At 43.3% G+C, this 17,453-nt stretch overlaps 1 protein-coding gene across 1 annotated transcript in view; it reads left to right on the top strand.

The window, feature by feature from the left end:
- ec (ubiquitin specific peptidase echinus) overlaps positions 1-17,453 on the top strand; it is a 66,137-nt gene that overhangs the window by 6,044 nt on the left and 42,640 nt on the right. The window contains exon 2 of the mRNA XM_089473308.1: positions 9,310-9,708. Coding sequence (XP_089329434.1) covers positions 9,394-9,708 — 315 coding nt within the window. The 5' untranslated portion in view covers positions 9,310-9,393. The remainder of the gene's footprint in view (positions 1-9,309; positions 9,709-17,453) is intronic.

The following is a 17,453-nucleotide window of genomic DNA, read 5'->3' as shown; positions in this document are numbered from 1 at the left end:
TATTTGTAATTCCTTGAATTTCTATTTGAAATATTATAAAAAGAAGAGAGATTGCTATCGGCGGCTCGTTTAGCATTCATCTTCCATCTTCCCTCTTTCTGTTCTATTCTTCGCAGTTCTATTAGACAATTAGAGGGCCGGCAGAGGCAGTGGGGGAGGCAGCATTCCATATCAACCATTTGTCACTTGGCCACATTCAGCGCTTTGTGGTGGGCGTCGCCGAGCTTATCGACTGAGGGGGCGTGAATGAACTGTAACTGCTGAAGAGGAGCCAGCAGAGCCAGCAGCATCACCATCATCATAACGATCATGATGATGATCATCGTCATCACGCTGGCTTGGCTGTAATTATATGTTTTCTGTAGCCGATCTTTTGTGTTGTGTTGCGTGTCGTTTTCTTGTCTTTCGTTTTTGTTTGCGTTCTGTTATTTTGTTTCTCTCCATCTCGCATTTTCGTTCAGCACTCGAGGCGCACAAATTTCAACAACATCTCAACTAAGCCAGCGGATCGGACTTCTTGCAGGAGCAATTCAACTTTATTTTCCCAACTCACTTTGGAGCTGCTTTTTGTTGTTTTTGTTTTTGGTTTGTTAATCGATTTTAAATTGTAGATTGATTGATTAAGATATGAGCTGAGCAGAAACTGCAGCGGCTCCCGCTCTGTGGCGCTCGCTCTCCTTTCCTCCACTTGAACTTCACTCCCACAACTTGTTCAAGTGGCTGCTGTGCAGATAGAGAGAGGGAGTAAGAGAGAGAGGGAGAGCAAGACTAAAATTCTCAATTGCATGCATCATTTGCTCATTAGTGTGGCATTTCGAGCACGTTTGCTTCTAGCTCTAATCAATAGGAAGCGCTACTCGACGCTAGATGGCGCCCAGTCGCTGACATTCCTTTGCTTCATGCTGCAAGTGCTACTTTCACCAACTAGTAGCACCTGCAGCTTGCATAATACCCATAGAAGAATCCAAAAACCATAAAATGGCAAATGGAGAGAGAGAGAAAGAGGGAGATAGAGTGAGAACGAGAGAGAGAGCGAGAGAGAGAAAAGCTGCATATCACAATTGTCTGCATCATTTGCTCATTAGAGACATTTAAAATGATTTGCCATGAAGTTTTTAGACTGCAACCAAACGCTACTCGCCGCTAGATGGCTCTGGCATCGCAAGTGGCCAACTGTGGCTCCGTTTACACACCAAATTTCCGATGCTGTTTGGCTGTATTTCTTAATTTCCTGCAGCCCCATGCCCGCTTGCCTGGCTGCACCTGCAGCTTGAATAATAACCGTTAAATGCCTTTTGCCAGATCTGTTTTGTCCATTGTTTCGCTGTTGCATTTTCCACGCAACACAGATCCGAGAGAGATTGAGATGGAGACCCCGTTCGGGCCACCAAATTACGATAATGATTAACGAATTGTTGACTTCTAGATGGATGTATACACACACATATATATATATATATGTATACATGCATAAATAAATATATATACATATATACATATGTTTACTATATGTAATAGATATCTTGCTGTATTTCCATAAAGATATGCAGCAAAGCAATTAATGTTGTGAATAACAACATTTGAAGAATGAACGAGTAAGCGTGAGCTCCACTAGTAGATACCCTGTAGTGCTGCTAGCAATGAGTTGCTAAAATTTCAGACGATGCGCGATTGACTAGACCCAGAATGCATATGTATTTTGTAGTTGTGGGCATCTCTAGCAACTAATATGCCCTGCTTACGCACTCGACCCGCCTGCACGGTATACAGCCAAAAGAAACCCATTAAAAAATGTTAATTTCCATAAAAAACAGAAAAACGAAATGAGTTTGAGACGCTGGAGTGATACAGCACGTGGCTAAAAGCCACAAAAACGAGCCAACAAAAGACAAAAGCCAGAATTTGTAGCTCAGCATATAATACATGTATGAGTATATATACGCGTGTGTGTGTGTGTGTGTGTGTAGTTGTTGTTGTTGTTGGCGTATTTCGTGTGTGGAATGCTTCACAGGCAGCGCTTCGCCTTAGTTTTGTGGCTTTCGATTTGCAGCCAAAAAATAAGACAAAAAATTATCTGAATGAACATGCTCTGTGGCTGGGCTGAACGACTATCATATACACCCTATTACTAATTCATATATAGTTAGCTAATTGAGCTAGAAGAAGCATATCGATATTTATCGATATTCCTTGTTGAGCTTTGATTTGATCTACATATCCCATTAGACCATCCATTCATTCATCTTATTAAGCTCACTATTTATTCGATTGCAAAGCAGCTGTCATTCTCCTACGAGATGATCTACCCCTATAGGGTATACAAAGACAGAGCACACACATACACACACATACGTTCAATCGATTAACATAAACGCCCACGAGAAATCGATACGCGAGACTCGGCGTTAGCCGTAGATCTTTAAGCACCTGAGTATCTAGAGAGGCATCTAAACTATCTGTTGGTATCTTTTGGATAGCTGGCTGATTTATAGTTTTGGCCATAATTATCTGGTTTAAGGTGTTGCTAATGGCCGCAGCGACGAGGCTCGTCTAATGAAGCTCACGTCTGACAGCGGCGGCTGTGCCAGCGATTTGCATACCTCAGCTGCTGCTCAATGGGCGGCTCTTGGGGAGGGGGAGGTGGGGCGCAGCGCGAGCGTATAAAGTTAGCGACACGCAATTCTGACAGCTGCGGTCGCGCCACACACGGAGCTAAGGCATTTTCCATCTGATTGGCGCTGAGTTTTCCTGACAATCTTGTCAACGGACAGCGGAGGATGGAAGATGCAAAATCAATGAGCGGTGATCGAAGGCCGATGACGAGGAGGAGCCGTCCAGTGATCGGAAATGGGCAAACGAAGTTCAGGAGTTGCAGTGGGAGATCGGTGATCGTTGACCGAGATTAACTGCAAATCGAAGACTAGAGAACTAGCATAGGACTAATGGCTATGGATGCAAAATCGGACTTCAATGATTGAAATTCATGGATCGAGAGTACGGGATGGAATATCGCAGATCGAATATATAGGATCTTAGAATGAGAATTGTATATTGCAGATCAAAGACTGAATATCAGAGATTGAAAACAGGGATGTGAGAGCAGAGACATTATTAGTGGTCAATGAACAGGCGTAGGATCAATGAACATGGGTCGGAGATCGGACTTCAAAGATTGAAAATCATGGATCGAGAGAAAAGTATGGCATATCGAAGATTGGATATCTATGATCTTGGAATAAGGATTGTAGATGGCAGATCTAAGATCGGAGATCGACAATTGAGGATTATATGTAGATTCCTGGTGTTGAGGGCTCTTGGGCAATGAGCTGTACTTGGTACTACAGCTGGTCAAATAATTGTGAAGCTTTACGCATTGCATAGCCATAAATTATGCTGCCTGTCTGGCTGTCCGTCCAGCCGTCTGTCGGTCACAATTCTCGATTGTCCGCAACTTCTCGATTTCGCGGTCAATCCCCTCAGCCCCGCCCGCTCCTTTAGGTGTCTCTCTCTTTTCACTGCCTACAGCATGCTACGTTGTTGTTGCTTTTGCTTTTGCGCATTTGCGTTTCATGTTTGCTGAACAAAGACGCCCATTCTGCTTCACTGTCGCTTTGATGGCCGTCTTCAAGGCTATATTTAGAGGGTATACGGCCAGAGTTAACGCGCGGAGATAAACTTGGACTTGGACTAGTCTGCTGACATCGGATTGGGCTGGAGCAGCTCGTTGGCTTTTACAGGGTATCGCTGGAGTGTGGTAAGTGACGCATGCTTGGCACTGCTGCTGATTCGATGCTGCGCTGCGCAATTAAGCGGCACAGCTGCTGTCATCGTCGCCGCGTCTAATCAATCAGACATGCCCCCAGCTGCAAGCTGCAAGCTGGGCACGAGGATCGGCTGTCGCATTAGATGCGCCCGACAGAGTGTCAAATTGATGGCTGCCGCACAAGGAATGCGACTCCAGACAGTGGTTGGGGCTAACCAATGACCGGAGCAGCAGCGGCAGCCCAACTGCTGCAGCGTGGGCGCCATGAAAGCAGCTCGGCTGAAGCTTTTGGCGTGGGCAGCAACAACAACGACAACAGCAACGACAACAATCGCCCCCAGCTGTAGCTGCAGGCCCGTTAAATTGTCAAATTAGGAAGCGACTACAGGCCCAGAGTGGGCATACGTGGGCCCAGTGGAGCATTCAAATTGGAGTGCGCAAGTGTGCGGCGCGGCATAGATCGTAGAACGAAAAGAAGTTAAAACAAACGTTTCAAGCAGCTGCAGTCCGAGTGTGATAGCTCTGACAGCACTCGAGCTGTGCATGCGAAGCAGGCAAAGTTCTGTGTTCAGGAAAATGAATTAGGCTTCGTATAGGAATACGTTTCAAGCAGCTTCCAGTCGAAATTGCTGTCCCTAGCTCCAGCAGATCTCGAGATACGGTGAAAAAACCCAAAAGCAAAAAGCAAAAGCCACTTCTAGCGATATTTTTGTAGAGCATTGGGAATAAGCTCATGTTATATGCGTCAAACTACAGCTCACATATCAAATTTCGGGCTGGTGCATATAGCCCTTTGCCCACATTTTCTAGGGTACAACGGCAGCTGGTCGACTGCAGCAGTTGGCCCAATCTCTACTGCCGAGCTCAACACGTTCCATGCACCCAGTCGATAAACAACACACAGACTCACACACACACACACACACACACACACTACACAGTTGAGCAAGTAAATAGCTGTACAGCATCGAGCATGGCGCATGGAGCATATGGAGAACTGCATTGATTTCAGGGTCGGCAACTCGTTTGCTCATGCAAAGGCTGAAATGATGCCAACAGGTGCTCAGCATTCTTGGCATAGTTGTGTGAGAGCAATGCCAGTGCAAAGGGGCTGCTTGGGGGGCTGCAGAGGCGACCTCTCTCTCTCCCTCCTTGATTGCTCTATTGTTACTGCGCAGTCAGCGCCTGGGCGGGGGTAAGAAAGTTGCCAAGAAATGCAACTCATGCCATTTGCCACACGGCAAAGGAATGTTCATGAAAGCAAATAAGACAACACACAACAAAAAGAGATTAATAATTATTGATTATAATTGATCTTAGCTCGAAGATCAAGCGATAAATCAAACGATGCGACGGCTATAACATAACATGGACAAGAAGAAGATTTTATGGGTGCAGACTGCATTTTCCTTTTATAGGGCTGACCCAACTTTGCCTTGCCTATTTCAATTTCCCATCTCAAGCAAGCAGCAACAAGTTACTTGGAAATTACTTGGAATATTAAAATTATTGTAGTATTTGCTGTTTATGGCTTGCGGCCGACTAGACTTTTGCTTAGCAGGCGAGCGACTTGAGGCTCGACTCTTCCTCAGGTCTACTACAACTACAACAGAGCAAGCTCAGTTTGTGTATTTATGGCACAAACAGCTTGGCAAACTTACAAAGAATTGCCTGGCAAGGGCGATTAATCCCCGGTTCGAATCCCGTTCGATTCACATTATTTGCAACACCTCAAAATCCTCATTCAAATGCTTAAATTAAGCATGGTCCCATTAAACGTTCATCTCATGTGAATTCATGGAAGTTATGCATAGGACATTTTAATTGTAATAATTTCAAAATTCAATTTATTGCATTTACTCTATCTCTATCTCGCTCTTACTAATTCAGTAACAGCAGCAGTTCAAATATTTGGTTTATTTAGCTTGGCAGAGTTGTAAGGCACCCGCTTCGTATTCAAACAGTTCCTGGTTAGAGTCCTGCCTGAGACGGGAAATTTTTTTTTTTTTTTTAATTAAAAAAAAATTTTTTTAAGCCTTGTTATGTAATTGATGTAATATATTCATGTGGTTCACCTGTTGTTGTGCTGTGCTCCACTCACACTCCCGTCTTTCCGTATTCTACTAGCTTATCAGCATAAAGAGTCGTCTTCTGTTGCTTCTTCTTCTTCTTCTATGTTGGGGTCTACAGAGCTTTTGGCTCTTTGTTTAGTTTGGCCTTTGTTTTGCATTATGTCACGTTTCTCGAACTCAAACACAAACACAAAAACAATCACACACGCACGCACGCTTAACAAGACCTGGGCTAATGGAAATGCTGGCGCCAGCATCGCAATGCAAAGTGACCACAACAACAACAACAACAACGATCACAACAACAACAACAACGATCACAACAACAACGATCACAACAACAACAACTTAATAACTGTCCAACAATTTGTTTAACAATCAGTGGGCTTTGTGTCTTGGTCTTTGCCTTTGTCGTCGGTTTTTATACCCTTTGCATAGAATTTTTATAGCTTCATAAGCAATTACGAGCACAGGGCACCAGCCAGTCGACTATTCTTGTGTGGAGCAGGAGTGGAGTGCTCATTGGCCTCTTAGGTAATTGTCGCCAATTCGTTGCGTGACTTCTGCTCAGTTGATGACCAACATTAGCAACAGCAACAATCAGCAGCCAGCAACCACAGCAGCAATAGCCCCAAGCATCCATTTGTGTGGCCTCGATTGTGGCATAGCCAGCAGCTACGGCTACGGCTGCTCTTTTCCCTCCCTCTCTTCTGGTTACCTTAAATGAACCCAGAGTGCGTCGAGGACAGCAAGAGTCAAATATACTAAATTTAGTGTAAAGCCTATGGAGTAAACGGAGATGGAAGACATTTCACTTTCTGCTTAAAAGTTCCTCTGCCTCTCTCTATCTCTCTCTCACACTATCTATTGGGCACACTATCTAAATACCCTATAAAATACCATAAACTATATTTATTTCACTCTCTCCTCTCTCTCTATCTCTCTCTCTCTCTCTATTCCACCATCTATTGTGCACAATTATCTAAATACCCTATGAAATACCATCATCTATATTTATTGTATATCTCTCTCTCTCTCTCTCTCTCTCTCATTCTCTCTCTTCCTCTCTCTCGATTGACTACTTCTCTTATATTGTATCATGAGACAATGATTGATATTTGTTTGCTTTTCTTAATTTTTTTTTATCGAAGCAAGGGGCGTGATGCTTAGGGCGTGACTTTCTCACGCCAGTTACAACAACAATAACTGGACACAGTTTACAAAAATTATTGAAGAATTATCAAAAAAAAAAAAAAAAACAACAAGCTGAAATTGAGTTTTGTTGTAAAAAGAAAGCGGACGAAAGCCAACTAGTTTGCCACAGCTGCCGTTTGTATTGCGTGTGCTTGAAGCTGGACCAAAATACGAATGCCACGCCCACTGCTCAAACTCCTGCCCAGTCCGGCCGCTCTGCACGCTCGGCCCCAGCTCTTGCGCCTTTGATGTTGATGTTGATATTGAGTCGATGTCAGGTGCAATTTCTAAAGAATTTTAATTAGGCAGCCGAATGATATTGTAAATCGATATGTGTATAAATAACTGTATATACATATATATGTATGTAGTCATATGCATGCTAGATCATATGTGCATGCTGATTGCCTGTCTCGAAAATTGCGTTTGCCACAAATTGTTGCAGTTGCACGCAACAATGGAGGCAATTTAAATGCCTGACCAGTCAACAGTTGCCCCTGCCATCTGCTCGCCCCTCTCCGATCAGCCCCCTTCCCCCTCCCATTCAGTTCAAGCTTCAGTCATGCGCCATCATAACATTTGGTAAGCGCTGAGCGCACAGCGCCTCGATTAGTATGCAAACGAGCGGCTTCTTCACCTGAGCAACAGGTGCATTCACATTAGCGTTCTTTATGCTCGCTCAGCTAATCTAAAGCGGGCATATGGGCTGAGTGAAATATTGTAACTGCATCGCCAAGCAGTTTCAGAGATTCTTTTCGGCACTTTTAATCTTTGCTGTCGAATTCTTAGGACGAGGTGAGGGGCTTCGATTGCCCATCAGTTAAACTTTTGCTGAAGCGTGAACGAGCATTGGGCAGTCAGTATGGCGCGGATTGCTATACTCTGGCTTCTTTTCATTTCAAACTTGTGGTCGTTTGTGGCTAGTGCAGCATGTGGCATGTGGCAATTAGCAACGCTGCAGCCATTTAACAATTAGCATAAGCATTAAAGCACTTGAACCTTGTGAGGTGAAGAAGCTACATATACCATATAAAGATACACATGTGTGTGCATGCGTATGCGGTATCTACGATATAATGGAATGGAATGAAGAGAAAGGGCTTTCATTTGAAGTAAAAACTAAGAAATGCGAAAGATTTGTTAGAGATTCAATAAGATGTATAGATATAGGACCAACCAACAATATCTATGGTATAATTATCAATGGTATACTGCTAATGGTTCGATTGAAAACAATTCCAAATTGAAATTGATTATCGATTGAATGATATGTTTGACTGACTCGATTGAAAGAGACCATCAGTTGAAAAGAAGACTCGACAAACAGAGATTCTCCATTGTAATAGATTCTCTGTTCAAGATGACTCGACATTGTAGGACAGCTACTCGATTGAAAGAGCTTTTTTATTCACAGAGATAACCGATTGAGAAAATCTATTGTATCTCTGTTGTAGGAAGTATATAAAAGAGACATATAAATGTCCATATAGATATGAATACACAATGAATATAATAGTATATACAATATATTCATAGTGCAACTCAGTCTAATTAATCGAATCCAACTCGAAACCATTTACGCGTCATGCGTTGAGCCCGAGCGTACAGAGAGTCAAGTTTGTTGCCTAAGTCTTTCGTTTTGCGATGCGTTCATGAATGAGTTGCGAATGAATGCGAATGCGTTTCGATTGAGGCAATTGCATAATCAGAAGTGGGCAATGCGTCCGTCCGGCTTCTCAAGTCGAGCTTGGCCCACATAGCTGCTCACATTCTGATATGCGGGAACTTTCACTGTGGTCCGGTTTGGTCTGCAAGATGTGAAGCGCATGTCGAAGTGGAAGTTGGAGTGGAGGATGGAACGAGCCACCACATTGGCCGTGTTTATAATTTTGTTTGTGCTGCGGGAATTCTCAGAGTCGGCTAATTGCCAGCGACACGGCAGCCGTCACGACTTGAGAAGACGGCGGCTCTTCGCACATGCATACCCTGTGTTCGCTGCAAACGTGTAAATGGAGTATATGCGACTGTCAGAGTGTGCAAGCTATAAAATCGGTTATCGTCTTCTGAACTTGTCTCTCCAGAGCAAGAGCTGCGATTATGCCATTTGTTAGGTGGCCTACGCTAATGTGTTTGTTACTGGGTATCTGCCAGTCGCGCCGCCAGAGTGCACCGGCAACACACTTAACTTGTTTTCTTTGGCATTCGAGCGATGCGGAGGTGCGGGCGTCGTCACATTAAGCTGTCATATTCTGATTGTTGTCTTTTCTTTCCTTCCCCCAGCCCCCACGTGCAGCCGCCATGCCAGCAGCGAGCGTCGTCAGAGATTGAGCGCCTGACATTGTGAGAGATCGTGGGGCCTTTCGGATGCCAGCCATAGGCGTCGCAATCAGTGGTAGCTGCCCCGCACGCACAATGGCCACCCATGGCACGCCCCTGACCGCCAGCTCGCTCTACCGGCCGTCGAGCGGTGCGAGTGGTGCCACGCCCATTGCCGCTGCGGCTCATTATCAGCCGAAGGCATTCGCCGCCGGCGCCGTTCAAAATGGAGCGGAGCGCAGTCGCCTGCTGGAGCTGCTGCGAGCGCCCAACAATCTCACCTCGCCCACACTGGAGCCCTCGTCGAAGGGTCTGCTCAATGGACCAGGACAGAACAATTGTTTCCTCAATTGCGCCGTTCAGGTGAGTTCATATGCCTATGCTACTCTACAGACTTCTATGTCTTAAGAATTATCTGTAAGTAATATACTATCGATTTATCGATTACACGCAAATTATCGATCATGTGAAGCAAGCTTAAAGTGAATTCCTTAAGAGTGCCCGCATGTGACTTGCCTTCTCTCTCTATATGCATTCATAGTTTGACATCGATATTTATCGATAGCCATCATGAGAGATCAAGAGACAGATTGGCCTGCTCTCTCTCTCTCAGACATGATCAGCTGGACTGTAGGCCAACTTACCTATTAGCCAGGCCTATTTTCACAGCTTGATTATACCCTAGTTAGCCATTGGCAATGGGTATTTATGAATTCTCAACACATGTCGCCTTTGTGATTTGTGATTCGTTTGCGGCCAATTCCGATGATGGCCCCAATTGGCGTTTGGCTGATGCTGTTTTCTTATCTTTTGTTTTGTCTTCACCCGTAGTTCGCAGCCTTCGAATCGAAATCGTGTTAATTTGCTGCTCAATTTGTGGGCAATTTCTGTGTGAGTCAAGCAATTGATGTGGGCGAGCCTTAAAAGGTAGTCAAAGCAAGTCGTAGCAAGTCATAGCAAGTCGAAGCAAGGCCAAGGCAGCGTCAGCCTCTGTCCAATTACTTTACATAGATATGCTTAGATATTGTATATATATGTATATCGCTTGCATGTTCTGATCTCATCCACAAATGAGGGCCGCCATCAAGCGAAAGGCTGCTGGCTCTCAGCTCTCAGCTGTTGTCTAGGAAAAGTGCCACCCAGTTGCATAAATTGAGCCCTTCTCGCATCGCAGTGAGCATAAATTTGTATATTTATGATTCTAACGATTGTTTCCGAATGGGGGCCCGAGAACCCGGGCACTAATGCAAATTCAGTTGCAATTAACAGCAACAATTAGCCGAGAGCAACAAGAAATGGGACGTCTCGACACGATCTGGGTGAAGTCTAGTTGGCGCCATGTTGAGGAGATAGAAACCAGATGCTCTAGAAATTGCTAAGGACCAGGCACAGAATACATGGGAAAAATCTCCGATAGCTATGTCATCGATCAATGCTGGAATCAGCTATCGATAGCATATATATTAAGCAATAGGTATATAATATACAATATAATACTAAGTAGGATATACGGTATATCTAATACAATATATGATCTGCGATATTCGCTGTACGATAGACATTAATCGATTCACTATATACGTAACCTATTCACTGGCATGACTCATTGTCTGATTGGACAATCGTAATTGTGTTGGACTAAATCACGTATTTTCATACTCGCTCACGATCGAAAGTGAGTATATTGGTCTCAACCAAGGGCTTGATATTACATTATATACAATATGATATTGGGCTTGGGCTTGGGTACGAGAAGTTATGATATTGCACTACTCTACAGACATATCCGCAGATTATTATTTGGATCTTAAACACGAGCATTTCACAATCGAATATGCCCGACTGCAATGTTCTGGCTTTGTTTAGTTTTTCAATCAGTTTTGGTTTTTTTTTTTTTTTTTTTTTTGTGACGGGAGCAATTGAGAGATAGTTCGTAACGTTTGCACAGTTAATTGTCGCGCAGGCCTAGTAGCTGATCCAGTTAAAAAGGGGGCTGCAAGGAGGTGGGGTCATTGGCTCAAAGCGGGGGGAGGGGGATCTGGGTTAGGGGCGCTCGGTTTTGGGTTGGGTTCGCTTGGCTCTGGCGCCTTTCGAGGTGCGGCCTAAGCCTAGCGCAGAGCCAAACTAATTGCGCGTATGTACGTGATATATAAATACATATGTGTATATCGGTATATATGTATATAGCACATAAATGTATATAAATGGGGCGTGACAGCAACAAGAAACAAACAATGCTATTCAAAATTGTGGCCAAGAGATTTTATTTGCGCGCCGTCGAAACGTCGTGCGTCAAGCCTAGCTACCACCGGCTGCCACGCCCACACGCCCCATCCAGCCAGCCGACTCCCTCGGCCACCTTTCTGTTGCCCCACTAGCAGCCACGCCCACAACTAGCTGTTGTTGTTGAGTGTCTGTTGACAAGAGAAACAACAAAAGTGTTGAAGATCTCAGGGCGCCAACTCAATTGCTCGACTAGTACTATACCCTGTAAATCTATTTTGTCAATGCGGATAGCTATATATACCCTGCAAGTCGTTTATTACTCTCACTTTAAGTCCTATATGCTCTGCACATTTTTCACCCACAGACTGTGCTATATAGCACGACAGTTAGATACCCTGTATGAGACATATTTCAAAAAAATTTCAGCTTGATAAAGATTTACAACTTAACAATTCATGTAATACAAAATCGTCTAGACGGTTACTCAGCTAAGAGATACCCTGTAATGTATTCAGTCATATGCGTGAATATACACATATAGAGTATATGATTGGCACATAATTTAAAGGCACTTCTAAAATCTAAATCCTTGACTAAAGGCTGCCTGGTGCAGAAATACCCTGTAAAAGTTAGCTTGAGGCCTATTCTGTGCGTAGTATTCGTATATAGAGCAAAGCTGTTAGCTTAATATTTAATCAAAGCCTGCCTGACTCATCAATACTCTGTAAAAGTGAGCATATTTTTGTAGACTTTAGCCATATATTTGCGGCATTTCATGGTCTTTGTTCTCGTTTGTCGGTTGTTTGGCGCATAAAAAGCGTTAGACGAACTATTAGTAACAGTTTTTGGGGCTGCGCTTCCGTTGCAACTGGCAACTGGCAACTGGCAAGTGGCAAGTGGAAACTAGCAACTGCTGCATGCGGCGACTGCTGTTAGCGCTGAGAACAGTCTGATGATGATTTCACTTGATATGCTTTTAATGTGTTTCTTTTGCCAGGCAGTCAACTGCAACGCCAGCCCAGGCCCTTGGCGACAAAGCAGCAGCAGCAGCAAAAAGAGACAAAAACTGCTGCTTCTTCCCCTCCCTCGTCTTCGCCGTCGTCGTCTTCTCTTCTTCTTCTTCTTTTTCTTGTGGTGTAATAAAGTAGCAGCAACAGCCATCATTTTCTTTGGCTTCAATTTCAGACCGAAGACGGTCAACAATCAGTCCAAGACGCTCGCTGCATGATATGCCCCTGGGCAGAGCGAGAGCGAGCGAGAGAGAGAGAAAGAGAGGATGGGAAAGAAATGAAAAATGAGTGAGGCATATTATGCTCATAGACATCACACATTATTTCACAGCTCCATATCTTTATATCTGTATCTCTAGCTCCGACTCCGACTCCGACTTTGACTCTGACTGTGCCTGGGAGTCGGCTGAGATTAGTTCACACGATAAGCCAAACAAACGGCTAGACACGGCGGACACTCGGCCGGCCACTTGTTTGCAGAGCGTTTAGAGCTTCGCTTTCCGCTTCGCTGGCCGTCGTCGGCATCAATTATGAAGCACAATTTGATTGTCTTCGTGTTTGCATTGACTCTTTGCCGCCGTCTGCGTCAAACCAATTGCCAATTGCCAATAACCAATAGCCAATTGGCCATTGCCCATTGCCAATTGCAGCTGACTTGTGCGTGCGCCAAATGCAAAGCTGCAGCTGGCGTTCGTTCATTTTTTTTTTTGGTTCTTTGCGACAGTGGCAGGTGCCAAATTGCCAAAACTGGGGCTAATTGAGCGCAGATACCCTGTAGTCGGCTATGAAATAGATCTAATCCTGTTGCCAGTTCTCAGATTATATGTGTAACTGTTATAGTGTACATGCATAGCTCAGCGAATCATTTTCATTGCATTACTGTAGATTTGTAGTTGGCAAACGAAAGAAGATACCCTGTATGCAGCTCTACCTAACTCCCAAAGAGAGTTGGCTTTTACAGGGTAACTGCTAAGGCTAGGCTAAATTATAGCATACGAATATATTCTACGTATTGCAGAGCTAATGCGATGTCTTCATATATTTTGACAGGGTATAACTTTAACAGCTTTCTTTAGCTTATCTCATATATTACGACATTTCAATTAGTACAGGGTATTCGACAGTTGCGCTCTGCTACGCTGGTTACGGCTGAGGGCGCTGCCTGGGAACTGCGTGCATGTCTTTTGCTGCTGCTTTGTCTGCTCCTTCTTATTCTTATTCTTGAACGACTCCTGTGCGATGTCTTCTTCCTGTCTATCTCTCTCTCTCTCTCTCTCTCTCTCTCTCTTGTTCTCTGTGCAACTGTGCAGGGGGTTTGCAGTTTGAGACGCGTCTTGGCCATGCTTAATTTAACAAATGCATGTTTAATCAGCACACACACATACACAGACCGAACACACACACACAGATACAACCGTCACACACTCACACACACAGTCAGACAATTTATGTTAATTTATGCATTTGTACTTACGTTGGCCGTAAATTTATTTCATTTTTTTGTCTCCCTCGTATTTCGTTTAACAAGTTTATGAAACAGGCACGATGTTCATTATGTGAATGATCATTATGAGGCTGCAGATCATTATAAACGTCATTACGAGCAATGTTTTCTTACTTTAGTTTTTAACTCTACTTTTTCATGGCCGAAATTGTGAGTGAGAGAGAAGGAGAAGGTCTTGACGGTTGACGGTTGATGGTTGTTGTTGCTGTTGCTGTTGCTATAATTATAGCACCCAACAACAACAGTCAACAGAAAGCAACAATCAACAGCAATTCATGTTTGGCCATTCGAAAGTTTGTCCACAAGTTATGTCCAGTGTTCAATGAACCTTTTGATAACTGTTACCGTTTCATAACGAAAACAATTAAGAGTGCTCTAGTTGGGTATGCCTGACCACAAGATACCCAGCCACAGTGATGGATCAGCTCTTTTCTCAGAACTTCATTGTGTATGGAACGGTGTGTGAAGGTATGGGAATATGACAATGGAAATCTGTATGCATGCTACGAATATCCAAAGTAATTTATAAACGATATAGGGATTACGACTCTGTGGAATGGATAGAAATGAAATGACAGACAGAGGTCGACGATTCTATTGCTTGAAGTGGGTGTAACTCTCTCTCTCTCTGTTTCTTCTATTCTTACCATAGTCTCTTCTTCTTTCTTTATATCTCCCTTTTGTGGCATTCCCTTTCTACTCTCTCTCTCACTCTCTCTTTTGTTCCTTTGGCCTCTCTTTCCCTTGCCAACAAGTTCGTGTCTTAAGTCTTTTGTTTGTGCGCCTGTCTCGTTAAAGTAGCAAGGAAAATGCGCGTCTCTGTCAACGAAAGCGGAGCGGAATGAAAATTCTGTGGCTGTTGTTGCTCTTGTTGTAGGTTGTAAGGGTTAGGGTAAACGCTCGTTGCATTTTCAATGAATGTTTTAATTAGTCGTTCGTCTGTGAAACTTGAAATGGAATACACTTTTGTCGCCCAATAAAACATGAACAACTTTATACAGTTTAATGGCAGCGCCATGCTGTGAGGTGTAACCGACTGCCTAATGCTCGTTGAGTTCCGTCAAATGGGCGTTTGCTTATTTTCAAGTGCCGGACATGCAGCTTGATGCACGGTAGATGAAACCAATATACTCGTTCAACACTGCCTAAGCGAGCATTAATGAAAGTTGTAGTTCAAATAACTGATTAATCAAGGCAAATATAGCGACGACTCTAAATTGAATGAAGCCTATTTGAAACTGAGAAACTTGAAAATTGAATATTGAAGGAAGGTAGTATGTAGACATATATATAAATATATATATACGCCTAAAGATATTTGTATATGCCACCTACATTTTACAAATCAGGTGCACAATATGTTTCAGCTGACATTATGCTTACTATTCTGACTGTATATATGTATATATGTATATCATATCTGGCAACATTTATGACATACTTAGCTCAAATATCAAATACCGAAACGGATTAGACAATTTGGACAATTTCACGTCCTATTCTAATTAAGTTTACTGAATGAGCTGCACTGCACTATTCTTTCTCCCTCTGCTTCTCTCTCCCTCTGCCTTTTAGCATAGTGACTGCCCTATAGGCACACGCACACATTCCACAGACACTTCCAAGTACTTTCCCTCAGTTATTGTTGTTCTTCTGCTTCTTCCTCCACGTCGGCCCGTCTCACCTTTGGATGGCTCACTTTAGCCCACTTTGTGACTAATTGAGTTACAATGAACGAACAAGAAACAAACACGAAATCAAATGTTTGACTTGCATTTCCGATCGGTGTTTTTGGTTGTTTCATTTATCAATTAGCTCGCATTTCCATTTCCCTTTTCCATTTACATTTCCTGGTCAAGAAAACTCGCCTCGCATAACGAAAACCCGAGCAAAGGTGAAAGCGCTGGCATTACAAATTCTTTTCATTTCATTTCCATTCTTAACAATTTTGGAAGAGTGTGAAGAGGGCATTTTAGTTTTTGCCAACGGGCAGGGAGCAAGCACTGATACGAGTCGAGTTTTTATAGGGGTATTAACGACTTGAAAATAAAGTCATTTTGAGTATATGTCGGACATCTATGGAGTTTTACAAATCCTCTTCTTAGTTGGAGTTTTTGTTGAATAATGTGATTGGTGCATACTATACCCCTTGGCAGGGCATCTGCCAGTCGATCATTCACTTTCACTTGCCTTGTTTTTTGGTGTAATTCCTTCATTTCCTGCTACGCCAGTTTCTATGGCTGACAATTTGTGATTGAAGTTTGAAACATTTCTACGATAATGATAATGATAATTGTAGCAATTCATATGTATATGTGTATATCTATATATAGATAAGTATATTTGTACATTTATATATATAACCGGCAATTTCAATTCATTCATTCATTTGCTTGGGATCAGGCATCGCACGGCAGCTAAACTAATTTCGCAAGCCGTTCACATTTCTTTTGTAGTTCCACAAATAGCCTGAAGTCATAAAGGTGTTATTAATAGTTCTGGCCCCACTGTACTGATTAGAGTTGGAAAAAGCTGTGAAATGAGCAATTTGACCATCAAATGCCATCAATTGTAGATATATATGATTTGCTATACAAATATACATACATATATATTGAGCTAAGCCTCAGTCTAGTTCCTTAAGGCAGAGAAACGTGAAAACTATATAATACAAAAGACTAAGCGAGGTAATCATCAATATAGGGTATATCTACCAACGAGCGAGCTGTAGCTGCGAGGTATCTTTAAGTTGGGCATAATCAACAAAGCAACGATAGCTATCAGGTAGACTAAGAATACTAAGCACCAATCTGCAGGGTATCTTTGAGTTGTGCAAATCTATATAAGCAAAGCCTTTGAGCTACTAACAGGTCTAACCTAGGGTATCATTAGTCGAGCATATCAATCAATGTTAGTACTTCATAAACTATAGTTACCAAGCATCTCTAAATCGTACAGCTTTAGCTACGCACTGCCCACAAGTAGTACAGGGTATTTCGATACCAATCCTCACTCACATTTATTTAGTTGAAGTTTTCGCTTGCTGACCAAAGCTTTCCTTGTGTGTGGTCCACCCACGATGTGGAGCAGGAGGAAGCTGCGGGAAGTGGGGGCGTGCCCGACAACCCTGGCAGCATTTAAGGCGATGCGCTAAGATGCTTAAGAGCAGAGCATCAATGAATCGTAGGGGCATTTGGGTTGGGGTCGCCTGAAGAACCATCCATAGAAAATTCAGTGATTAATGAGCCACACGCACTGACGGGAGATGAGCTGTCGGCGGTGTGGGGGAAGATGTGCAACGGGTAAAAGGTAGAGAGATAACATCCAGCGTAGATATCTGATTGAAGAAATGTTTACTGTGTCACATG

This window comes from Drosophila arizonae, chromosome X, assembly GCF_054131065.1.
Source record: "Drosophila arizonae isolate 15081-1271.41 chromosome X, UAZ_ARI_1.0, whole genome shotgun sequence".
In the NCBI taxonomy this organism is placed as follows: Eukaryota; Metazoa; Arthropoda; class Insecta; order Diptera; family Drosophilidae; genus Drosophila; species Drosophila arizonae.
Note: the sequence above shows the minus strand (reverse complement) of the source record. Positions and strands in the feature narration are given on the sequence as shown.